Source organism: Elephas maximus, chromosome X (genome assembly GCF_024166365.1).
Source record: "Elephas maximus indicus isolate mEleMax1 chromosome X, mEleMax1 primary haplotype, whole genome shotgun sequence".
In the NCBI taxonomy this organism is placed as follows: Eukaryota; Metazoa; Chordata; class Mammalia; order Proboscidea; family Elephantidae; genus Elephas; species Elephas maximus.
Window position 1 is genome coordinate 32,945,398 of NC_064846.1, and position 27,188 is coordinate 32,972,585.

The 27,188-nt window shown below is 37.0% G+C and overlaps 1 protein-coding gene across 8 annotated transcripts in view; it reads left to right on the forward strand.

Annotated features, from left to right (window-relative positions):
• THOC2 (THO complex subunit 2) overlaps positions 1–27,188 on the forward strand; it is a 112,789-nt gene that overhangs the window by 49,201 nt on the left and 36,400 nt on the right. For all 8 annotated transcript variants that reach the window (XR_007515753.1, XM_049871370.1, XM_049871368.1 and 5 more), the window contains exons 9-17: positions 625–717; positions 2,786–2,941; positions 4,266–4,438; positions 6,808–7,003; positions 22,706–22,747; positions 23,433–23,563; positions 23,663–23,764; positions 26,013–26,097; positions 26,957–27,050. Coding sequence is in view for 7 of the 8 variants with exons in the window: in XM_049871370.1 (XP_049727327.1) it covers positions 625–717; positions 2,786–2,941; positions 4,266–4,438; positions 6,808–7,003; positions 22,706–22,747; positions 23,433–23,563; positions 23,663–23,764; positions 26,013–26,097; positions 26,957–27,050 (1,072 nt within the window). In the remaining variant the exon portion in view is untranslated. The remainder of the gene's footprint in view (positions 1–624; positions 718–2,785; positions 2,942–4,265; positions 4,439–6,807; positions 7,004–22,705; positions 22,748–23,432; positions 23,564–23,662; positions 23,765–26,012; positions 26,098–26,956; positions 27,051–27,188) is intronic.

Consider the following 27,188-nt stretch of genomic DNA (forward strand, 5'->3'; position numbering starts at 1 on the left):
TCCTGTGAAGATTGTAGTTTAGAAAACCATATGGAGGCAGTTCCACTCTGTCACATGAGGTCACTGTGAGTCGAAAATTGACTAAAAACAGTATGTATAGACAACTGTTTTGAAGGGAAAATTAGATGACAAGCAGATACACTTAATATAAAATCCAAGAAATCAAAGTAAATGGAGAAAAGTATACAGCAAACGCAGATGGTTCTGCATTTCCATTTGTCAGCCTTGTCTGTTTGCATCTCCACTGAGAACTCCTTGACAAAATAAGTTAAGAAAATACATGCACATGTAAACAGAAACCCAAACTAATTATTATGCAGTATAAAATCACAATCTATTTGTCAGATTTTATTCATATATTAGCATGCATAGCAAAATGTGTCCATTCTCAAAACTGTTTTCCTTGTGCTCATCAGAGTTACGTTCCAATGTGAAAAGGGATGTTGACATGTTAATCTTTGTCCTGGATTCAGATGTTAGGTAAGATAAGGGAGAGCAATGAAGTGTATTCTTGGCCTAGAGATTTTTTTTATCTGGTTGTTATTAATTATTGGTAGATAAAGGATATGATTTCAGTTGTACTTTGTGTACTAAATAGAAACCTTTTTGTTTTCTTTTTTAAAGGAACCAAATGGAGAGACTCCATCATCTTTATACAGAGTTGCAGCAGTACTTCTCCAGTTTAATCTTATTGATTTAGATGATCTTTATGTACATGTAAGTCAAATGGTCTGCTAAGAATAGTTGTCCATCTCAGGGGTAGTGAAGAGGAGTAAGCAGTCATATAATACTTCAGAGTTGGTTCTAGGCTCTTAAAGTCTTAATTTTTGAAACCCTAATACATTAAAAAAAAAACCTTGTGTTTATTTTATAAAATGAATGAATTTAAGTCTTTTCTTCAGCAACGTATAGAAGCAAAATACCTTATGGTCACCCATACAGAGTTTGAAGTTGGATATAAAATTCAAGTTCTTAGTTGCTATCCAGGCATATGCCTTGAGGAGAGAGGCCAAGATCTAACCAATGTGATCTTAGGCTTCTCTGTTATACACAGATTATGAGAAATAAGGGGTACTTACCTCTTCCTTCTCCCAAAAATGTTACTTTTAGGCATTCAAAATAAATGGGAAACTGTTAGTGTATTTAAAATTTTTTTCTTGTGTATTTACCGGGTAATGAATGACTAACATTGTTTTTATTGCTGAAACCATAATCTAGAAGAGTGTGTATGTGATTGTGATAGAGGACCTCTAGTTTACCAATTTAACCAATCAATTTGAAAAAAAAAACTTAGGTTTGTAGTGTAGAAATTCCTGTTTGATTATGTTTTACATCATCCTCATTGCCTTTCAAATCACTTTGTAACTTCCCTATCATTAGTTACTGTGGCTACCAAAAAAAAAAAAACCCAAACCTTTTGCCCCAGAGTTGATTTCTGACTCGTAGGGACCCTATACAGCATTGAATAAAACCTGGTATCTACTTTGGAAGTCGTCATAGTGTAGCAAGGGAGATAAACATTTTGTTAAGCAATGAGTGCTCTGTTGGAGGTATGCACAAATTACTGTGGAAGCTAAGAGTAGATAACATCTCTGCCTGGGGGTTACAAATTAGTGATGTTGAACTGGAATCTTGATAAGGGAGTAGTTGTTTGCCAGACTTAAATGGTGGGGGAGGCTTTCTAGAAAGAATGAACTGAGTGTAAAGGCAGGAGGTTTGAAAGAGCTTCATTATCCCCTCGGGGAAATATCAGGAATCTCAGCGTGGTTGGCCCCTAGGGCTTGTAAGGGAGATAAGGATGGAGAAGTGGGTTGAGGCTAAATTGTGAAGGGCCTTAAATGTCATAGTGAGGAGTTTGGATTTTTTTTTTTCTCAGGAGTAGAGAGCCATTTAAGATGTAAAGTGGAGAGAATATGGAAAAGGGAAAATTTGGAAACATAAGTTTAGAGGCAGATGTAGACTGGTAGGACAGATAGCACAAAAATGATAGATTTATTGCTGAAATGTTTTCACCATATTGCCTTTTATTGTTTACTGATTGTTTCCTTTGCATTAGACTTACTGAAATAGATTACAGATTTCTAGTGGGTAGGAATATTTCTTTTACAACTCACCATAGTGCCTAGCGCAAACCACCAAATAATGGTTTATTGGCTATATTTTTCTTTGTGTTAGGGTATTTCATGGAATGTGTACATTCACCATCTTCAACTCAAGCCTTTGTTGTAATGGAGCTTTGACTACAGACATTACTTTCTCTTTTGTAATAAACTAGAAACTAGTTTTGTGACTTAAGTCAGATATCTAGAAAATTAAAAGTGAAATGTTAAAGTGTTGATTTTTCTAATTGAGATTTTTCATTTAGAGGAATCAAATTTACTTCCTTATATAATTCAGTAGCTCTCCTCTCCCTAATTAGAGCTATATACAGCACTTTATTTAACTTGGAGTTTGGACTTTAAAGGGGAAATTTGTGATATTTTTAATGGAACAAGTGTGTATTATTTTGGGTAAGCTAGTAAATTCAATGGTAAGCATCACTGTAGCAGACAGAAGATAGGAAATTTCGAATTGCTGTCTGATTTTAAAAGGTGTCCAAAATTCAGGTACTTAACCTTGCCAAATTATAAAAAAATAACCAAGAGAAACTTATTAGAAGGGAAATCATGGTCAAGAATAGACTAGACTTATTTACATTTTTATCGATTGAGAGTAGTAGTGTTTGCGTTTTATATGAGCAAGTTGGTATTAGCTGTTATACGAACTTTTAATGAACCATTTTTAGCTTCTTCCAGCTGATAATTGCATTATGGATGAACATAAACGAGAAATAGTGGAAGCTAAGCAAATTGTTAGAAAACTTACAATGGTTGTGTTGTCTTCCGAAAAAATTGATGAGCGAGAAAAAGAAAAGGAAAAAGAAGAGGAGAAAGTAGAGAAGGTATGTAATTAATTCCAGTAAAATTAACATTGTTTTCTGGATTTAGAATTGTGAAGTTTTAAGTTCTAATAGTTAATTTATAGAAGTATAATTTCTTAAATATTTTTTTTATCGCTCTGTAGATGAAGGTTTACAGAGGAAACTAGTTTCTCATTAAACATTTAGTACACATATTGTTTTATGACATTGGTTAACAACCCCACAACATGTCAATACTCTCCCTTCTTGACCTTGGGTTCCCTATTACCAGCTTTCCTGCCCCCTCTTGCCTTCTATTCCTTGCCCCTGGGCCGTTGTGCCCCTTTAGTGTCATTTTGTTTTATGGGCCTGTCTAATCTTTGGCTGAAGGGTCAGCCTTGGGAGTGACTTCATTACTGAGCTAAAAGGGTGTCTGGGGCCATACTCTCGGGGTTTCTCCAGTCTCTGTCAGGCTAGTTAGTAAGTCTGGTCTTTTTTATGAGTTAGAATTTTTTTCTACATTTTTCTCCAGCTCTGTCCAGGACCCTCTATTGTGATCCCTGTCAGAGCAGTCAGTGGTGGTAGCCAGGCACCATCTAGTTGTACTGGACTCAGTCTGGTGGAGGCCATGGTAGTTGTAGTTCATTAGTCCTTTGGACTAATCTTTCCCTTGTGTCTTTAGTTTTCTTTGCTCCCAGAAGGAGTGAGACCAGTGGAGTATCTTCGATGGCCGCTCTCAGGCTTTTAAGACCCCAGATGCTACTCACCAAAGTAGAATGTAGAACATTTTCTTTATAAACTATGTTATGCCAGTTCAGCTGGATGTTCCCCAAGATCCTGGTCCCCACAGCCCTCAGCCCAGCAATTCGGTCCCTCAGGGTTGTTGAGTAATTTTGATTATGATGAAACCTGGTTTTTGGGATAGTAATTTGCAAAAAAAAAAAAAAAAAAGAGTTTGTTTTTAATCTAACGAGCAATATTCCAAAAGAGGCTGCCATATTTTTTCTTATATAAGAATTTAATTTAAAAACGTATTCTAACTAAAATGACTAAGTGGATTGATTTCACCTGTTTGTACTTTATTTGATAATGCCTCAGGTTCTAAAGGGATTGTCAAATAAAAAGCAATTAGTTCTAGCTCCCTATGACAAAATATGCCATTTAGTAAAAGGTAATTTAATTCCAAGTCTATAAACTGTCACTCTTGTGTCTGCTAAATGTAGCTTCAGGAAAATACTCTTGAGTTTCCCACAAATGGCAGCTATTATTGATGTATGTTGTGTTGTATAACTTAATTTTTTTATGAGAAGTATTAAGATTTCTTCCTATCAGTATCATAAGTATTGCTGTGATTGTTTCTTTTTAGCCACCTGACAACCAAAAACTTGGTTTGTTGGAAGCCTTGTTAAAGATCGGTGATTGGCAGCATGCACAAAACATTATGGATCAGATGCCTCCATTCTATGCAGCTTCACATAAGCTAATAGCCCTTGCTATTTGCAAACTCATTCACATAACTATTGAGCCTCTCTACCGAAGGTACGTTGCTGGATACTTTATAAATCATTGTGGTAGAAATAGTTTAGGACTACAAAAATATTTGTATACCTACCTTGTCTATTCAAACTAAGCATATATTTTGGTATGTTTTGTCAAAAGAAAACTATTTGCAGAGTGTATCAGTCTGATATAGATTAATCAGTGACTTATCTCCTAATGTCTAGACTAGGTGTTGTAAAACCTGTGCTGTAGTGTAGTCTTAAAAACCGTAGGTTAGACTTCTAGGTTGGGTTTGCTCCATTGAGAGTGAAGACTCCATTCTTCTACTTTTGACTTTTCCATTTCTTTTGAGGGGAGGGGGTCAGAGAATTCCTAAGGGTTTTTAACCAGTTGCCATCAAGCCAGTTCCCACTCATGGTGACCCCATGTGTGTCAGAGTAGAACTGTGCTCCATAGGGTTTTCAGTGGCTGATTTTTTTGGAAGTAGATCGCTAGGCCTTTCTTCTGAGGCACCTCTGGGTGAACTTGAACCTCCAACCTTTTGGATAGCAGCTAAGTGTGTTAACTGTTTGAACCACCCAGGGATTCCTTAGGTTTTTAATTAGTGTAAATTTTCTGTATTCTGGGTTGAGTATTTCTGAGTGAGGACTTTGCCTCTCCACTTGCCTTATCTCTCCTGGCATATAGGCTGCTCTTCTGGAAATTGCTAGTGTAGCCCCTCTCATCATTCCTGGTTCTTGTGTCCACTAGTCCTCAAGCCCCTGGCCTACTTGCAGGACATTTAGGGATAGTATTAGCAGCAGCTGTGGCTTCTAATACAGACCAGAGCCTGCCTCAAAAGCCCCAGCCTTGTGACTTGTGCATAGCTGCTGGCTGCTGCATTCAGTGCCACCTGGGCTGTGGACGATGAAGGCTTTTTCTCAGAGAGTGACCCCTGTAACTCCACAGCTGGACACCTGCTCAGCAGGTGAGAACTGTGAGCATGCTGTCCTTTTTTGTTTTTTTACTTTTTATTTGGAAATAATTTTAGACTCACATGAAGTTGTAAAAAATAGTATGGAGTGGTCCTGAGAACCCTTCCCCCAGCCTTCCCCAGTGGTAATGTCTTAAGTAGCTATAATACAACATCAAAACCAGGCAGTTGACATTGGTTCCATCTACAGACCTTACTCAGATTTCACAAGTTGCTCCATCTTATTTTGGGGCATTTCAAAAACATCTCAAGGTGTACTAATTGCAATAACAACAACTATCTACCAAGCCTGAGGCTAGTGCTTTATAGTCAGTATCCTACTGAATCATTACAACCCCCCTGTAAGGTAAGTAGGAGCCCTGGTGGTACAGTGGTTAAGAGCTTGGCTGGTAACCAAAAGGTTGACAGTTTTTAAAAAAATTTTATTGTGCTTTAAGTGAAAGTTTACAAATCAAGTCAGTCTCTCATACAAAAATTTATATACACCTTGCTACATACTCCTAGTTGCTCTCTCCCTAATGAGACAGCATACTCCTTCTCTCCACCCTCTATTTCAGTGTCCATTCAGCCAGCTTCTGTCCCCCTCTGCCCTCTCATCAGAAACTGCCCACATAGTCTCATGTGTCTACTTGATCCAAGAAGTTCACTCCTCACCAGTATCATTTTCTATCTTATACTCCAGGCCAATCCCTGTCTGAAGAGTTGGCTTTGGGAATAGTTCCAATCTTAGCCTAACAGAAGGTCTGGGGTCCTTCTATTCTCAGTCAGACCGTTAAGTCTGGTCTTTTTATGGGAATTTGAGGTCTGCATCCCACTGCTCTCCTGCTCCCTCAGGGGTTCTCTGTTATGTTCCTTGTCAGGGCAGTCATCGGTGGTAGCTGAGCACCATCTAGTTCTTGTGGTCTCAGGCTGATGTAGTCTCTGGTTTATGTAACCCTTTCAACACTGTCCTTTTTAGTGTGATACCCTCTTCCATTATTCTGCCCACTTTCCCTACCACTACTTCCCTCACACTCAGTCTAGGTAGTGGAACCCAGATTCAGAAATGTTTATTGACTTGAATCAGTGTTGTTATATTCGTATTTTTCTGTTTTACCTTCTAGTGTCTCTGAGATCCATCTCTTGTTCCTCATTCCCATATCCATATTCCTGATACTGGCCATGTTTATGATCTATGTTAAATGTTACTTGAAATCTTCATTTCTCTGATTTCCTTTTCTTATGCAGTTAATTTGAAACATTCTCTAAGCTCTAATTTTTCTAGTCAATATTGTTTTTGCATTTTCTACTGGTTGAGAATTATCTCATGTAATAAATTGAGGCAGAATTGAAATATAGAAAGCAAATATGAGCAAGAAAAGCTTTATTTACTAAGATGATGGTGTTAAAATGGTAGGTGTTGTATAATACATATACATTTTACTTCTTTTTATAGAGTTGGAGTTCCTAAAGGTGCTAAAGGCTCACCTGTTACTGCTTTGCAAAACAAGAGAGCACCAAAACAAGCAGAGAACTTTGAAGATTTGAGAAGGGACGTATTCCATATGTTCTGTTATCTTGGTCCTCACCTTTCTCACGATCCCATTTTATTTGCAAAAGTGGTTCGCATAGGCAAGTCATTTATGAAGGAGGTTAGTAAGATTTTTCTTCCAGGCAGAAAACTAAATTTTGAAATGGAAATGTTCTGAGTATATTTGTGTTGTGAATAACTCTAGACAGAAAAATAGAGCGAACCTAATTTAAGAAAATACTATGCTGGGTAAGGTTTGGGGAAACTCCGTGTGTCCTAACCAAATACATAACCCAAATATAGCTCATAATCTAGGTGGTCAGGTCCTCCACATACGAAAGTGACAAATTACCTTTGAACAAGTGATTTCTTTTTCGAATCCCCTTGTAATTAGTGGTAACTTAGTGTTCTTTTAAGTTGAGTTTCTTCTGATCGGTTATTTTTGTCTTGGCTGCAATTTTGAATCATCATCATTATTTATATGAAGCCCCTTCAACTGTAGAATATTGAGGATGCATTCTTTTATGTTTTTAAGTAAACTTTTTATTAAAGTAAAATACGTATAGAGAACAGTACATAAATCATAATTGTACAGCTCAGCAACTTTTCACAAACTAACCCCCTGGTGCCTACCACCCAGGTCAAGAAATAGAACAGTACCAACATCCCAGAGTTGCCTTGTACTCCCTTCCAGTTACTACCACTCCCCACGGGTAACCATTTGTGCTATTTTTTTAAAATCAGCTTTGAGGTATAATTTACAATAAACTTTGCCAATTTTAAGTGTGCAGTTTGATGAGTTTTGACAAATGTATATATACAGTTGTGTGTCTACCAACACAATAATAATAATAGAATATTTTGACCACCCTGGTAGAGTTCTTTTGTGTCCCTTTGCAGTTAATTCCCTGCCTCCAATTGCTGGGTCCTGGCAACCACTGATACGCTTTCTGTCACTATAGGTTTGCTATTTCTACAATGTCATATAAATGGAATTGCATAGTATGTATGGTACACTTTTGTGTCTGGCTTCTTCCACTAACAGTGCTTTTGATATTCATCTGAGTTGTTGCTTGTGTCAGTAGTTCCTTTGTATTGCTGAGTAATATTTCATATTATAGATATACCAATGCTTGTTTATTCATTCAGCAGTTGATGGACATTTGGTTTGTTTCTAGTTGGAGGTATTATAAATAAAATTGCTATGAATGTTCTTGTACAAGTCTTTTGTGGGTGGAGGGCGTAGGTTTTTGTTTAGGAGTTGGATTGCTGGTTCATATGGATAAGTGTATGTTTAACTATGTAAGAAATTGCCACACTAGTCCAAAGTGTCTGTGCAATTTTACATCCCTAGGAGCAGTGAATCAGAGTTCCAGTTACTCCACATCCTCACCAACACTTGGTGTTGACAGTCTTTCACATTTTAGTCATTCTAGTGGGTGTGTGTAGTAGTATCTCATTGTGCTTTTAAGTTACATTTCCCTGATGACTAGGGATACTGAGCATCTTTTCATGTGTTTATCTGCCATTTGCAATCATCTTTAGTGAAGGATCTGTTCAGATCTCTTGCCCAGTTTTTAATTGGGTTATTTTCTTTTTTGTTATTGAATTGTAAGTGTTCTTTTTTATATTCTAGACACAAAAACTTTCTCAGATAATTTGCAAAAATTTTCTCAATCTGGTTTGCCTTCTAATTTTGTTAACTGTCTTTGAAAAGGCAGAAATTTTAATTTTTGACTAATTCCAATTTAGCAGTATTTTTCTTTTATGTTTTGCCTTTTGTGTTCTAAGAAACCTTTGCCCACCCGAGGTCTTGAAGCTGAAAAGAATAATACACAATTTCTTCTCAATTATAAAGTAAGATAGCCAGAAGAATATCTAGAAGTTGTTATAACCACGAATGCAGGTTTGTCCAGTGTTTTGGTAATTTTATCTAATTTTAATTCTAGACAACAGTAATCACATAGAAAAACTAAACAGCTGTTGTTGATTTCACTCCACACCTGAAATATTTGACTTGGCTTTTAATACTTAGCTGCAAATTTATGCTGGGTAAAGGTACTCTAAAACAATCTGTTAGTTTATTACTATTATGTGTATCATTTATTATATAACACATGCATTCATATAAAAAGGAAATATAATGACATTTCCCTGGGTTGATCCTTATAGTCAGAAAAGAATGAATCATGTTACCTAAAACCAAACCAAACCAGTTGCTGTCGAGTCACTTCCGACTCATGGTGGCCCCATGTGTTTCAGAGTAGAAGTGTGCTCCATGGGGTTTTCGGTGGCTTGGATCTTTTGGAAGTAGATAGCCAGGTCTCTCTTCTAAGGTGCCTCTGGGTGAATCTGAACCGCCAACGTTTTGGTTAGTAGCTGAGTGCTTAGCCATTTGTGCCACCAGTGCCTGCTCAAAGAACAAAATGGTTGTGTCTTTTCCAGGGCGTTATAGTAAGAGGCACGTGATGGCAGTTTGTACCATTGTTGGTAACGTTAACTTCGATTACTTGTTTAAGGTGATGACTGTCAGATTTCCCTCTTCTAAAGTTACTAGTTTTTCCTTTGTTGTTAATATGTATCTTGCGGGGAGATACTTTGAGACTGTGTAAATAGCCTGCTCTCATAATAATTTCACCCACTAATGCTGTTCTTGTTAACTGAAAATCTTATTGTTCAAATTTCCTGTTCTGAAATTCTTTCTTTGGCTGTATCATGAACTTGTAAACAAGAGACCAGACATCCAACTTATGGAAGTCCTATGCATATAAAATATTGTTGCCCTGTTACAGAAGTGCTAGAGCTCTCAGCCATCCCTTCCCTCCATCTCTATTGCAGCCCCCCTATACCTTGGTTCTATCCCAGTTGTGCTTGATTCCTGCCCCAACTTCAGTCTGAGTAGAGACTTGCAGAGGTAGAAAGGGGGAAGGGAAAAGAAAAAAAAAAGGTTTCTTTTAACCACTTGGGCCAGTATGGGAAGGAATCTGCCTGATCTGAGTTAGAATTTTGGTTCGTTTTTGCCTATATAAATATTTCACCACAACAAACCATTTGTTCTGTGTTTATAGGTTTAAAAGGCTTTTGTGGCCTAGCTAGGAATTTAACCAGGTTTTTAAGATTGCTTCTAATGGGGGAACATGACTGTCATTCCAAATTATTTATACCGAAATGTCTGTAACAGATCTCACTAGTAAGTTTGGGGTTCCTTGTATATATAAGTAATTCGTATTTTAAAGAAGTAACTTATATGCTTATACCAAATATCACTTTACAGGATAGTTGTCCAGCCTGTAGTTATTTATAATCGTTTATTTCTTTAATCATGTATATTAATTTTTATATATACGTTTCCTAAATTTGAGGTATGTACTCTAGTATAGGACTAACTTTCTAGTACAGTGATTTTGAAACTTCAGCACGCACGTCACCTGGAGTGCTTGTTAAAACACAGATTGTTGGGCCCCATCCTCAGAGTTTGTGATTTAGTAGGTCTGGAGTGGGGCCTGAAAATTTGTGTTTCTGACAAGTTCCTGGGTGAAACTGATGTTGCTGCTGCAGAGACCAAAATTTGAGCACAGTTGTTCTAGCTGACTAACAGTTTTCTTTTTTCCCCAGGCTTAAAAAGGGAAGGGCTCTATAGAATACTTCTCTGTGAACAGATAACATTTTGTTATCTTTAACGTTTTCTTTTGTTGTAGAGCATAGCTTTAGCATACTCATTTGACATACTTAAATGTTTTTGATAGCACCTACATACATGAATTCCTTGGTTTTTTAAAAAAATTTTATTGTGGTAAAATATATATAACAAAAAATAAGCCATCCCAACCGTTTTAAAGTGTACATTTCAGTGACATTAGTTAGATTAACCATGTTGTACAGTCATCATTACTGTTTCCCAAAGTTTTTTATCACCACAAACAGAAAGTCAGTGCTTCTTAAACAAGAACTCCCTATTTCTCCCTTCCTCACCACCACCCCCCCCGCCCCGTAACCACTAATCATCTTTTGTCTCTATGCGTTTGCCTATTCTGGATATTTCATGTAAGTGTGATCATACAACATTTGTCCTTTTGTGACTGGTTTATTTTGCTTTGCATAATATTTTCAAGGTTTACTTATTGATATAGTGTTATCAGAACTTAATTTCTCTTTATAGTTGCATAGTATTCCATTGTATATATCACAGTTTGTTCACTCATCTGTTAATGGGCACTTGGGTTGTTTCCACCTTTTGACTATTGTGAATAATGCTGCAGTGAACATTGGTATACAAGTATCTGTTTGCCTTGGTGCTTTTTTGCATCCAGTTGATGTTAATGGATGAAATTGTTTACGATGTTAGTTCAAATCAATTGAGTGCTTACTCTGTGCCAGACCCTATTCTAAGTGCTTCACTTGAATTAGCTCATTTAATCCTTACCATACCACCTTTTGTGTTACAGGTTAAGTAACGTATCCCAGGTAATAGAGCTAGTATTGCACAGAGCTGCAATTTCAGTCCAGGCAATTTGGCTTCAGAGACCAAGCTCAAAATCACCATGCTGTACTGTCTACACAAATGTAGCATGTCTGAAATTTTAGGTCGAAAGGTTGGTGGTTTGAGCCCACCAGCTGCTCCCTGGGAGAAAGATGTGGCAGTCTGCTTCTGTAAAGATTTACAGCCTTGGAAACCCTGTGGGGCAGTCCTACTCTGTCCTATAGAGTCTCTATGAATCAGAATCAAATCGACGGCAACGAGTTTTGTTTGGTTTTTGTTTTGGTCTGAAATTTTGCGATTCTTGAAATACCTTGCTGTTTTGCATTGTATCTGTATTAGTAGTGTTTTTGTGTTTTATCTCTAGCAGTCTGTCTTTTCATCTCATCTCTTTGTTTTTTTGTTTTCAGTTCATTCTTAAATTTCCTATGACTTCATATAGTTACTTGTGAAGAACGTGCCTCTGTCCTTTGTATTGTACTTTCTTCCATACTAAATTCATCTGACTTTTATATGCTTTTCTTCCCCCTCCCCCGCTTTTGGCCATCTGTGTTTCCATAGTTGCCACAACATTTCTTTTCATCTTAATGTGAACAGCTCTGTTCAGATCTTTTATTCTTTCTGACAGAATGTGAGTGAATCCTCACACCCTTTCCACCTTATTTATGGCCAGACTTCCCCCCGCCCCCCGCAGCCAAGCTACAATTTGAGTATTGGGTTCTGTTTTCAGTCTTCTGTTCTTTAGAAGGGGGAGTGAATGAACTCAGCTGAGGATAAGTATAGCCATTATTTAGGACCTCACTTCTGTTTTCTTTTCTGAATCCTATACTAGGCCCGCCTTGTAAGACAGCAGGCCTTGGCAGCTGGTTCTCCCTTTATCAGTGTCCTCGTGGGCTTCTGCTTGCAGGGGTTTTTCTTGGGCTGCCTACTTACCCTGCAGGCTACATTGCCTAACTGGAAGGTATTCATGAGAAAATTTGTGAGGATTTTGATTTACCTTCTTCATTTTTTTTTTGTTGTTGATTTAGCTTCTTCATTTTTTTCTTTTGTTGTTGATTTACCTTCTTCATTGGAAGCCCTGGTGGCATAGTGGTTAAGTGCTACGGCTGCTAACCAAGAGGTTGGCAGTTCGAATCTACCAGGTGCTCCTTGAAAACTCTATGGGGCAGTTCTACTCTGTCCTATAGGGTTGCTATGAGTTGGAATCGACTTGATGGCGGTGGGTTTGGTTTTGTTTTGTTTACGTTCTTCATCGAATACTACTTCTGGGGATTGGAGTGGGGACAGGAGCCATACTGTACTGTACCAGAATCTTGTATTTATTTTTGCCTTGGTCGCTATTTTTTTTTAATAATATTTTATTGTGTTTTTGGTAGAGTTTTACACAGCAGTTTAGGTTCCTATTCAACAATTACTACACAGATTGTTCAGTGACATTGGCTATATTCTTCATGACATGTAAACATTTTCATTACTTCCATTCTGGTTCCTCCGTTTCCATTAATCTAGTTGCCCGGATTTTGTTGACTTACCTTCTTTTTTGTTGTTGTTGTTGATTTACCTTCTTCATTGGAAACCCTGGTGGCATACTGGTTAAGTGCTATGGCTGCTAACCAAAAGGTTGACAGGTTGAATCCAACAGGCACTCCTTGGAAACCCTGTGAGACAGTTCCACTCTGTCCTGTAGGGTTGCTGTGAGTTGGAATGGACTCGACAGCAACAGATTTGTTAACTTTATTTGCTATGAGTCGGAACCGACTTGACAGCAAAGGGTTTGGTTTTGATTTTACATTCTCATCTTTGTTTTAATGTAATTGTTGACTGTTTGGTCTCATGTAGGCGATTTTTTTTAAATTGCATTTTTGGTGAACGTTTACACAGAAAAATTAAGTTCCCGTTTAATAATTTCTGTACATATTGCTCACTGTCATTGGTTACATTTTTCACAATGTGTTAGCATTCTCATGATCTCCATTCTGGTTGTTCTGTTTCCATTAATCTAGCTTCCCTGCCCCCCCTTCTCATCTTTGCTTTAGGGTAAATATTGACTGTTTGTTCTCATATAGATGATTATTTAAAAGGAACACAGTACTTATGGGTGATATTGTTTATTTTATGAGCCAGTTTATTATTTGGCTGAAACGTGACCTCTGGGAGTGGGTTCAGTTCCAAACTTAAACGATATCTCAGGGTGACGGTCTCGAGAGTTCCTCTAGTGTCTCTCTGCCAGTCCAGTAAGTCTGGCCTTTTTTAGGAATATGAGGTTTGTTTTGCATTTTCCTTCCATTCTTTCCGGGACCATCTGTTGTGTCCCTGGTCAGAAAGGTTGTTAGTGGTAGCCAGATTGGTTTCTTCTTTGAGTCTTTGGCTTCCTTCTTCCTCTTTTGCTCCAGATGAGTAGAGACCAATAGTTGTATCTTAGATGGATGCTTACAAGCTTTTAAGACCCCAGGGGCTACTCACCAAACTAGAGTGTAGAGTAATATATTTATGAACTGTGTCATGCCAATTGGTTTGGTCACTACTTATTTAAAAAAATTTTTTTTTGTTGTGCTTTAAGTGAAAGTTTACAAATCAAGTCAGGCTTTCATACAAAAATTTATATACTCCTAGTTGCTCTGTCTCTAAAGAGACAGCATACACCTTCTCTCCACCCTGTATTCCTCGTGTCCATTCAGCCAGCTCCTGTCCCCCTCTGCCTTCTCATCTCCCCTCCAGAGAGGAACTGTCCGCATAGTCTCATGTGTCTGCTTGAGCCAAGAAGCTCACTCCTCACTGTATCATTTTCTGTCTTATAGCCCAGTCCAATCCCTGTCTGAAGAGTTGGCTTTGAGAATGGTTTGTTTCTCAGAAGGTCTGGGGACCACGACCTCCAGGGTCCTTCTGGGCTCAGTCAGACCATTAAGTCTGGTCTTTTTACTAGAATTTGGGGTCTGCATCCCACTGCTCTCCTGCTCCCTTGGGGGTTCTCTGTTGTGCTCCCTGTCAGGGCAGTTGTGGGTTGTAGCTGGGCACCATCTAGTTCTTCTGGTCTCAGGATGATGTAGTCACTGGTTCATGTGGCCATTTCTGTCTCTTGGGCTCATAATCACCTTGTGTCCTTGGTGTTCTTCATTCTCCTTTGATCCAGGTGGGTTGAGATCAGTTGATGCATCTTAGATGGCCGCTTGCTATTGTTTAAGACTCCAGATGCCACTCTCACAAAGTGGGATGCAGAATGTTTTCTTAATAGATTTTATTATGCCAGTTGACTTAGATGTCCCCTGAAACCATGGTCCCCAACCCCCCGCCCCTGCTAAGCTGGCCTTTGAAGCATTCAGTTTATTCAGGAAACTTCTTTGCTTTTGGTTTAGTCCAGTTGTGCTGACCTGTCTTGTATTGTGTGTTGTCTTTCCCTTCACCTAAAATAGTTCTTATCTATTATCTAATTAGTGAAAACCCACTCCCTCCCTCCCTCCCTCCCTCCCTCCCTCCCTCCCTCCCTCCCCACTCGTAACCATCCAAGATTATTTTCTTCTCTGTTTAAACTATTTCTTGAGTTCTTATAACAGTGGTCTCATACAATATTTGTCCTTTTGCCACTGACTAATTTCACTCAACTAATGAAATGTTTCACAAATTCATCATTGTTTTTTATCGATGTGTAGTATTCCATTGTGTGAATATACCATAATTTATCTATTTATCTGTTGATGGATACCTTGGTTGCTTCTGTGTTTTTGCTATTGTAAACAGTGCTACAGTGAACATGGGTGTGGATATATCTGTTTGTGTAAAGGCTCTTATTTCTCTAGGATATATCCCAAGGAGTGGGATTGCTAGATCCAACGGTAGTTCTATTTCTAAGTTTTTAAGGAAGCGCCAAATTGGTTTCCAAAGTGGTTGTACCATTTTACATCCCCACCAGCAATATGTTAGTGTTCCAGTCTTTGCACAACCTCTCCAGCATTTGTTTCATGTTTTTTGGATTAATGCCGGCCTCGTTGGAATGAGATGGAATCTCATTGTAGTTTTGATTTGCATTTCTCTAATGGCTAATGATCGTGAGCATTTCCTCATGTATCTATTGGCTTCCTCAGTGTCTTCTTTGGTGAAGTGTCTGTTCATATCTTTTGCCCATTTTTTAATTGGGTTATTTGTCTTTTTGTAGTTGAGTTTTTGCAGTATCATGTAGATTTTAGAGATTAGGCACTGATCGGAAATGTCGTAGCTAAAAACTTTTTCCCAGTCTGTAGGTAATGTTTTTACTCTTTTGGTGAAGTCTTTGGATGAGCATAGGTGTTTGATTTTTAGGAGCTCTCAGTTATCGAGTTTCTCTTCTGCATTGTAAGCAATGTTTTGTATACTGTTTATGCCATGTATTAGGGCTCCTAGTGTTGTCCCTATTTTTTCTCCCATGATCTGTATTGTTTTAGATTTTGTATTTAGGCCTTTGATCCATTTTGAGTTAGTTTTTGTGCATGGTGTGAGGTATGGGTCTTGTTTCTGGTCACTAGTTTTTGAAGTTAATGGCATAGGTTCCTCTTTTCTGGCTTTGTTGTCGGTGGTGAGTTTTGGACATTAAAAAAAAAAAACAACCAAATGTTTGTTCATTGTATTAGGAACTAGGGGAGAGAGATTCTGGGTTTATGCTTTACTCTGTCATCTGAATTCACTTGTCTGGGTGGGTTCTTTGTATGGCTGTTTCTTCTTATTGTTGTAAAAATATATATGTATAACAAAGCATTTGCCATTTCTGCCATTCTTTCTTGTACCATTCAGTGAAAGTAATTACATTCATCATGCACAACATGGTGACTGTATATGGCTGCTTCATATATTGGCCCTCGGCAAAGTCAGAGTGCTCTCAATTGATTCACAGATAAAGTTTAGAAAAACCTGGAGCCAGATGGTCAAAATATACCTTAATCTGAGTACTGGATGATATTAGGAAATAGGTATGATAATGATATTGTGGTAGGATAGAAGAATGTCCTTATTCTGAAGAGATGCATACTGAATTATTTTGAGGTAAAGTGTCACGTCTGCAGTGTTGTTTTTGATCAGCCAAAAACAAAAAAAGTGAAATGTCAGTTGCTGAATCTAGAAGGTATGTATTTAGGTGTTGAGAGTACTATTCTTTCAGCTCTTGTGAATATTTGAAATTTTTCATAATAAAACTTTGGATGTCTAGGGGGAGAGTGTACCTGAGGCCAGTGGTTCCAAAACTCTGGTTTATGAACCAGTTGCTTTAGAGTTTTGGGGCCAATGTTTACTACTTTTCATTTTTCATCAGCTGTTAGGGAAGGGAATATCTTAGTCATCTAGAGCTGTTATAGCAGAAATAACCACAGATGGATGGCTTCAACAAACAGAAGTTTATTCTCTCACAGTTTAGTAGGCTACAAGTCCAAATTCAGGGTATTGGCTCCAGGGAAAGGCTTTCTCTGTTGGTTCTGGAGGAATGTCCTTGTCATCAATCTTTCCCTGGACTAGGAGCTTCTCTGTGCAGGAACCCCGGGTCCAAAGGACGCGCTCTGCTCCTGGCGCTGCTTTCTTGGTGGTATGAGATCTCCCTGTCTATCTGCTTGCTTCTCTCTTTTATATCTCAAGAGATTGATTTATGATACAACCTAATCTTGTAGATTGAGTCCTGCCTCATTAACAAAACTGCAGCTAATGCCATCTCATCAGCATCTTAGAGGCAGGGTTTACAACACATAGGAAAATCTCATCAGATAAAATGGTGGACAGTCACACAATACTGGGAGTCAGTGGACTAGCCAAATTGATACACGTATTTTTGGGGGGCACAATTCAATCCATGACAGGGAGAGTCTGTAATCCTGTTTTACTCCATTTGTTTCTTTATGAAATTGAAGATCTACTCTGGTTGTGTAGGTTAGAGGTCAAAATTAATTTTCCTTTTGGATGGAAGTATGGAGTTCAAGAACAGTGGAGTTGCACCATACTTGTGCTTAATTTGTGTGAATGTAGCCACACTTTTACCATCAAAATACTCAGTGAGTGTGCATGCCCAAAGAGTAAGGGTAGAGTTTGGAGGCATTTTTTCCCCCTTCAATTTGGTTCAGTTTCTCAGATCTCTTCTAGGGTCTCTCACCACATTGAGTGGGTGAGCCTGGTATTTAAAGTTATGTGTTTTCAAGTGACATGACCCCGAAATTCAAGCCAGTCACCTCAACTTATGTTCAAGTGAATTAACAGTGATTTCTTCTAATGCTAGAGGGAAACAAATACAGTCTTTATTGGCTTAATTGAGAGATTGTGTATCTGTATACTTTATGGATGATTTAATGGATTTTCAAGGGTAATTGTGAGTATATATAATTTCCGTCTTATGCAGTGAGTTTAGAACCTAACTTGCCCACAAAAAGTATTCATTTAAGGCTGTCCCCCAGACAAAGTAATTAGAGGGTTAACAGTCGATCGTTACGCTAACTGGTTTCATTAGGACAAGCTGCTGTTTATTTTCTAGTTATGTGATCTTAAGCCAGTCACTTTTCTAAGCCAGAGAAGGGTGGTGGTAATAATTGCCTTAAATAGTTTCTGGGGTTGCTATGAGGATCAAATGAGATATGTCTAAGTATTAATTAGGTAATACACTACAGAGAGTAAAGAAAAAAATGAGTAGTCATGAATTCTTAAGATCAAAGTAAGTTATTGCTTTACTAAACTTTTGATAATTTGTTTTAAAGTATTAATATACTGTCTATTTTCTGTCTTTAAATATTAGATGCTTCTTTAAAGTAGCAGCTTCATTTCCCTCGAACATAATTCTTTTGACTACTTTTTAGCGATAATCAGATGTTTGTTATATTTTATATTATAAATTAGTAACAAATAAAGAAAATTTTTATTGCTGGGGTTTTGTGAGTGAACTGGTGAAGGGTAGTTACGGGTGTATCTGTTCTCCATTTTAAGTGGAAACAAATTTTGTTAGAATATTTTAAAAACAATCAAAATGTTGCATTATAGTTCTTATGTTCTAAATAGAGACAGATACTGCTATTATTGGCACCATTTGTTAAGCTCCCCTATGTATTTTCTAGGTCTTATACAAAAGCAAATGAGGAACTCTAAAGTTGAGGGCCAAGTTTAAAATAAAACACTCTTGCTATTTAATGAGCCTGAACAAGGAAGAACTATTAGGGCATTTAGTGTATTTGCGCTTATATTGTCACCTATAATAATTAGTTTGAACTAAGGTCACCTTAGCTATTACTGAATATCTTCATGTAACAATTCTAATCAAGGTGTGGAATCATAGCTAAGGTAATAAATTACAAATAGGACCTTAATTAATTAACATTTTTCCTGTTAGCTATGCTTTTTAGCTGAGAGGTATATAAATATAGAAGATAGGCATTTATTCAGTCTGTTAATAGGCATATGTAGACTTTATGTACAAATATAATTTTTAAAAGTATACTTTTTACAAGAAAAGTACATAGCATTTTTAGTGTGGACCAAATGCACACTGTAAAAAATTGATTGAACCCTCTGTCTCTTCCCCCAAAGGCTTTGTTTTTGAAATTGAAGTTCGATTTCAGGGGGAAAAAACAAAAAACAACAACAACAAAAAACAAAACTAAAAGTCTGCAAAGGAGTGGTTACATTTGAAAACATTTGTGAAAATGCTTACCTTTTAGAGCTTTGGCTATTTGTTTATGCAGAGCGTAGCAGATGCTATCAGTTTCCACTTCTTTCTCTTTGGCCCCTATACCAGGTACTTACCATTTCAGTGTGTCCCAGCCTAATTTCCAACTGCTGGTACCTGTATCTTTGCTTGGGAGCCTGCATTGCTGGAGAGCGAAAACAAATCACACCCCTCTCCTCTAGTTCTCAACCACTGAATGACAGGAATTGTGTGTGTAACTACCAGCTATCTTGCCCCTGAGATGGAGTAACCCTGAGATGTATTTCTACACAGACTCTCAGGATCCCCAGTGAGATTAAGCTCCAGGTTACTCACAGGGATAATTTTCTATGGGTGGTTTCTAGGATTACCTCCCAAATATACTGTGTTTGCACTGTGAATGCTACCCACGTGATAGGGAAACCATGTGACTTATTGACTCAACCAGAACTCTTTTGAGATTGAAAGATTGTGCTATTAATTGCACTGGAATAAAAAGCAAGAACCAGTGCTTATCATCATCCTGCGTGTAAACAAACAAAAAAAACCAAACCTGTTGACTGCAAGCCAGTTCTGAGTCCTAGCGAAGTGGAAGGACAGAATAGAACTGCCCTATGGGGATTCCAAGGAGCGGCGGGTGGATTCCAACTGCCAACTGCCAACCTTTTGGTTTAGCAGTCTTAGCTTTAACCGTTGCGCCACCAGGGCTCCTAGCGTGGATTTGTATTGACCAAAAATGAAATGTTGCACGAGATAGTACATTTTTATCTAGTATCTTTTCCTGAGTTTTCACAAATGATATAGTATTGACATTACTGGTTATTTCTAAGTGCTTTTATAAAGTTTTAAGGGCTTCTGATTGAATGATATTCTTTTCTTCAAAGCAGTGAAAGGTGATTTAGTTATCTTTCTCCAGGCTTGTAAGCTCATGTTCCTTTAACTTTTATAGGTTATATTTTCCAATGTCTTAGTTATTTTAATGGTCTTATTTCGATCCTTTCCAGCAAAAAGATTTTCCTTATAAAGTAGGTTTAAGACATAAATGAGATAATATATATGAAGTTCTTAGCCTAGTACGTGGCACATAGTGAGTACACCATAAATGGTGGTTAGTAAGAATAAGAAAGGTGAAAATAGTGCCTTAATTTACATAGATATTGCTTCAGGTTGCAATCTAGTCACAAATCTTAAGTATTTTCTGAGATAATGTGTAGTCTAAAGTAGCATTTGAAATGTTCATGAGTTAGAGATACTAAAAATAAGTAATTAATAACAATACTTTAGTTATATTTACAACTTTTCCTAGTGTTTATTCCTCAACTCTTCAAAAGCCTCCCTCTTGATAGACCAACATTCTTTTTGTGCCCAGTACTATTGCGCGGCCCAGTCAATTGCTCAATCTTTAAGGGGCAAGATTGAAACCTGCATTGGGCCATTCAGTTGATGGCCTGTCCAGGCATAATTGTGAGTGCCCAGTTTTTTTTTTTTAATTTTTATTGTGCTTTAACTGAAAGTTTACAAATCAAGTCAGTCTCTCACACAGAAAACTTATATACACTTTGCTACATATTCCCAATTGCTCTCTGCCTAATGAGACAGCCTGCTCCGTCCCTCCACTCTCTCTGTGAGTGCCCAGTTTTATTCCAAGCTTAAAAAGTCAGTTCCTAACAGTACATTGGCAAGTACAGTTTTTATCTCCAAGAGGTGTCAGCTCTTCAGAGGTAGGAACTGTCCGTTTCGTCTTTGAATTCCCAGTGCCTTGGCACCTGGTCAATAAATGAATGAATGTCTGTCTGTCTCCCCCCCGACCCCCCCAATTTCTTTCTCCCCATTTCCTCCTAGCCTGGTCATTCAATAAAACTTCTAGTATTGTACTATGGGAAAGGAGAGTTTTATATTATTTATGCTAAATTTAAAAGCGAATTAAGTTAAACACACAAACAAAAAGCCTAAAGTGAGTCGGAAGGTTACCTTTACCTATGTGTACCTCTTGATTTATTTTTGTTCATCCTTGCGATAATTAGCCTTTGATAGAAAGGTTTCTTATTATTCTTCTAGATGGTTTCATTTTGCTTTCCATATTTCTTTCTCCTTTTCAAATCTTCCTGTTTTTGAAATCTAAATAATTGGCATGTAGGCATTAGAAACTCATACATGTACCTTAAAGGAATTAGAACAGCTTAGTAACTAAGAAAATATTTTATTATTATAGAGAAAACTATGTGTATAGCTTTATTAGGTTTATTTGAATCATAGTATACCAGGGAAGGAGTAGCTTAACTGCTTCTATCTCCAAAATAGTATTCTATAAACCTAGGTCTTCCAATTATGGCATACTCATTTCTTTTTTTAATTTTTAATTGTGCTTTAAGTGAAAGTTTACAAGTCGTCAGTCTCTCATACAAAAATTTATATATACCTTGCTATATACTCCTAGTTGTTCTCCCCCTAATGTGATAGCACACTCCTTCTCTCCACCCTGTATTCCCCGTGTCCATTCAGCCAGTTTCTGTCTCCCTCTGCCTTCTCATCTCCCTTGCAGACAGGAGCTGTGGCATACCCTTATTTCTGCTTCCCAGTGTACCCAATGTGCTGCTAGAGTTGCCCCCCCCAAAGGAAAACCCCCCAAAAACAAACCTATTTAGCTTTTTTTCTGCCGGGCCATCCTCCCTAACCTGGCTTAATAATTGTTTCTGTGAGAGGGAGCTATACCTTTTATATGTTTTCCAATCAAGGTAACATGGTAAGCCCAAGAGATAGAATTTTCTTCTGAATTGGTCTTACGTAAAAATGATGTACAGAAGTTAGACTTCCCTTGGTAACACCCATTAAATTACTCAAGCATGAAAACACATACAAAATACCCTTATTTGCCGAGAAAATAAGAAACTTTGTTAGCTGTCTATTAGCTTTTCCCCTTCCCTTACTTGGTATTGAGCTAAATCCTTCTTAGAAGTCTAGATAGTTACCAATGCTTCAGTTGTCCTTTTGGCCTCTGCACAACCCACTCCGCATGTACACATACAAGTATTACTATTTCATTTTGGATGAACACAGAACATATTCAAACATAGCATTGTAGGCGACCCACCTGCAAATCATAGATGTTAATTATCTGGACCCAGGCCTTTTCATTCAGTTTGTCCAAGTTAGGCAATGGTTTTATCTTTGTCAGCAATGTTATTAATATCTTGAGCCTATTTTTCAATGAGGACTTCAGTAGTGGTGAATTAAAACAAAGCTTTAAATTTCTTTGTGTTTCATTTGTGTTTTTTTGTTGTTGCTTTAGTATTTGATTTTTCTAACTCTGTAGGGGGGAAATTTTTTTTTTTTTTTAGTAGGGGGAAAACGGAAACCTCTGGGTGGAAAAATGCATTACAACTAAGTTACGGTGCTAGCTACAATTTTATGATAAATACTTAGATCAGTTTCAGGATGCTTTGGATTGCAATAATGAGGTTAAAAGAATTGGCTTATCAAATTCATATTTAAAATTCATGGATGTCAAGAATGATTTGGAGGTTAGCAATACGGATGAAATAAAAAATTTAGTAACATTGGCTATATTTAAAATCTGTATGTGTGTAAAAAGTAAGGAAACAATTCACAAACACGTGCAAGTTAAATTTTTTTTCAAAGGAGAAACTAAATTTTGATAGCATCAGCTTAACCTTTTTGCATTTTATTTATAGTATTTTTTTAAATTTTAGTTTCAGTCTGATGGAAGCAAACAAGAAGATAGAGAGAAAACGGTAAGAGACTAGAAAAATCCAGTATGTGTCTAATGTTTGTCTAAGTACAGCAGACTGCAGATTTTATGTGAAGAAGCTTTAATCACATGTGTGAATAATTATTTTATACTTTGTATGCTGATTATAACTTCTGGTAGATTGTACAGAGTTACCTTTTAAGATTAACAACTTCCTTTTTTTTGAGGATTAACATGTTGAAGAAGAAAGAGGTGTAAAAGTTCCACATACTCTTGCTACCCCTTTCCTGCCCTCACCTTGTTCGGTATCCCCCCAAAAACCCATTGCCATTGAGTTGATTCCGACTCATAGTAACCGTATAGGACAGAATAAAACTGTCCCATAGGGTTTCCAAGGCTGTAAATCTTTATGGAAGCAGAGAAAAAATTCTTTCTCCTGTGTAGTGCCTGGTGGGTTTGAACCACTGCTCTTTTAGTTCAGCAGCTGAGCGCTTTAACCACTGTGCCATCGAGGCTCCTTAGATTTGCTCTTCTGGGGAAACACAAATAAGCATTATGAAAAGGATAGTGATAAAACAAAATAGAGTGGGGGAATTAGATATCGTATGTTATGAGACGGAATGGCAGTTTATCCAACGCTGCTGTCAGTTTATATCGTGTGTGGGGGAAGATGAATGTGCATAGGCAATTACCTCTTACTGAAATAATTTCTCTCCCTTTCTTCTTAGGAAGTTATCCTTAGCTGTTTGCTTAGCATTACTGACCAGGTACTACTTCCATCTCTTTCTTTGATGGACTGCAATGCTTGTATGTCTGAGGAACTATGGGGAATGTTTAAAACATTTCCATATCAGCATAGGTAAATAATTATTTTCATATTTTTAAGTACCGTTAGTTCTAGTGTATTAACCTTTAATTGTTTAACACTTTTTCTAATTCTTCATCTTCCTTTTTTAAGATATCGTCTGTATGGCCAGTGGAAGAATGAAACTTATAACAGTCACCCACTTTTAGTAAAAGTTAAAGCTCAAACAATAGACAGAGCCAAATATATCATGAAGTAAGTTTTTCTGCATATTAACCTAAATTATATCTGGATCTGATTTTACTTTCTTTCAGCTAGCTTTAAGTCTGCCTTGATTTTGAGGAAGTCCATGAATGTTTGCTAATGCTGTCACTGATTGTATATTCCAGGTGAACTATCAGTTTTTGTGGTTTTAGCTCATTTTGACTTCTAATTAATGTTTTAATAGTTGTCATATTTGTATAGGTATAAAATCTAATGAAAATACTTCTTATGCATACATATATGCTGTCGCCTTTGCTCCGTGTGCATAATGCATTTAATAGTTTGCGCAAAGTAGTCAATGTTCTAGGAATTTTTTCTGCTGGAAGTTATTTTAATAAAGCTGTTTTATCTGTTAGGAAGATCTAATGGAATTATGCACATCTCCACAAGGAGTCAAACTTTTGAGAAATTTCTGTTTTTTTTTTTTCTTCGTTTGCGTATTTTGTTTTTTCATGTTATTAACATGAGAGTGATGTTAGTTTTACTTTCCGGTAGACTATTTGAAATTTAATTACGAAAGTTGCGTACTTTAGGTTAGTATCAGTTGAGATATGTTTACACCACCTCTTCACCCATCCATTTAGTCCCTGCAAGGGAGAAAAGTAACCACTGCTTAGTTTCTTCTTTATTCTTCCAGATATTTTTTAATGCATATACAAGGCAATACTAGTGTATTCGCCCCCATTTGTACTATTGATAGAATATAACAGGTACTGTTCTGTAATTTACTATTTTTATTTAATTATCTAGAAATTTAAAAAATGGTTTTAAATCTTTCTTCCCAGCTGGACTGAGCTTGAGAGTTGGAGCTATTCTTACTCATCCTTGTATCCTTAGTGCTTAGCACCTTGCCTGGCATATAGTAGGCGCATGATGAGTGAATAAATAAATTAATTAAAAATACAATTTACCACAGAAGAATATGTGCAGAGTATTTAATGTACTCAGATTTTCGTTACGTTTGTAAGCTATAACGTTCACTAGTCTTGAACAACATGATTTTGGTATTGCTTGAACTTTTTTACATTGAGAATGGAATGTATTAATTTATCACTTGTATAATTATATAATATAAGTTTTGAATACTGTTTAAAATGTGAGTTTTCTACTGGGCCTTCAGTAATCCATTCCATGAATCCTTATTGCTTGTGGTGTTTCATATGCCAGATACCATACTCAGGTGGTAGGAAGACATAATCAAGAAAATATTTGTTTTATTTTTGTGTGTTTGTTTTTCCCTTCAGGGTGTGGAGGTTTGGAGGGGAGGGTTAGCCTTGGCAAGTGGGAGGGATACCTGAAATAGTAGGGTTGGGAATAAGGAGAGGTGGTGGTAAGTTTGAAGGTAGAACAGAGTGTAGACAAAGTTTAAAAACTGGTGGTCTCTCTTCCCTGTGAAAAAAGAATCTGGGCCATGGAGGATGGGAAAGGAAAGCAGTTGGTGATGGCATAATTTTGATTGATGGGTCAGTTTTGTCATAAGAAGCTTCTTAAGGTAATGTATCAAGTTTGTCACTTCCAGAATGGAATATAGTTCCTTGACGTATAAATTGAATTTGGAATTTGCTCCATTACATTTGCATTCTAGAAAACTTCTTTCCTATCACTTCTAATGTTTTCAAGCTTCTGGATTTGTTATGTAATAATTTCATCAGAAAAGTTCAGGATTCTGTGTAGGAATTGTTTTGAACGATAAGCATTTCATTGACATGTGTCTCCAGAATGTTGGTAAAAGAACACTGAGCGGAGGAAAGAAAGGAATAGAATTGATTTCTATAAAGTTGTTTTCTTTGAATATGAGAACTTTCTGTATCGAGAAGTACAGCATTAGCTATTGTTCTGTTAGGGTCACTGAGGCAGATGCCATGAGGTATTTCATTGCATTAATACCAAATTTGATATCTTAATCCCTAAACTGATAAAGAAGCACTTCTTATGATTTACTGTAATAAGAACTTGTATAGTGAGTTTTAATGCTTATTTAGCGTATTACTATAAAATGAGAATGTGTATTTTATAAATATTAAGCATTTTATATAAACTCTCAATAACCCTCTGGGAGAATGCCTAACCAAAATAGCCTAAGTCCTGTGGTAAGGAATATGAGGAATGTGGTGGTTTGTATGTATCTATTTTGGATATATGGGAGATAATTTTTTTTCTCCCATAATGTAACAAAGCTATCAACATTATGAGGAAAGTTACTTAAGATAAACCCTGTCACCTTTTTCTCCCCTTGTAGGCGTCTAACCAAGGAAAATGTGAAACCTTCCGGAAGACAAATTGGGAAGTTGAGCCACAGCAATCCAACCATTTTGTTTGATTATGTATGTTTGGAGATTAATATCATTTTAAGGGATGTTTTCTTTTTGTATCAAATTAGCAGGCAGGAAGGGAATGACATATTTTAAAAATGGTAGTTTTAGGGGGAGAACCTTTAGCAAAGGAAACATTGTATGATTATGCTAAAAACAAAACTTAGTACACAATATATTTAATATATTAATACAATTTTCTAGTACTATTTTTTTTAACCCACCATCACCCGCCTGCTGCTGTCGAGTTGATTCCGACTCATAGTGACCCTATAGAACAGAGCAGAACTGCCCCGTAGGGTTTCCAAGGCTGCAAATCTTTACAGAAGCAGTCTGCCACATCTTTCTCCTGAGGAGCAGCTGGTGGATTCAAATCGCTGACCTTTTGGTTAGGAGCCCTGTGCTTTAACCGCTGCACCACCGGGGCTCCTACTATGTAACATTGTTACTATTATAAACAGTCTGATGTTAATCTTGTTTACTGCATTCTGATAGCAAGATAAATTATTGGTTGATTTCTGTTTTTAGAAACATTTGAATAGCGTTTCATTGTGATTCAGATATAGCACTATTACTTTCACTTTAGGAAGATTTCTAAAACCTTTGTGATGAGACTAGCCTTTATAATTCCAAAAGCCAAGTTTAGTAGACTTTCTAGAATTATTTCCTAATTGGAAAATGTAGCCTAAGAAAATAACCTCTGAGGCAATGATAAGAACAGTGGGTTTATATGAATACAAAATGGAAGAAAACCACTTTAGTTATAAACACGGTTCCTTTATTTTGAAAAGTAGAAAGTGTAGCCGTTACTTACTTAGCACAGTACAAGTCCTTTGATTAATACCATCTGTTCTTTTTTGTTGTCTTCCAGATCTTGTCACAAATACAGAAGTATGATAACTTAATAACACCTGTAGTAGATTCATTGAAATACCTCACTTCATTAAATTATGATGTCTTGGCCTGTATCCTTTCAAAGTAATGCATATATTTCACATTTCATAGCTCTAAGAGGTGAACATTTTATTTTTGTAACTACCTGAGGTGGATTCACATGGCTGATTTTGAAGTTTGACCAGTCATCTTTTTCTCTCAAAAGAGAG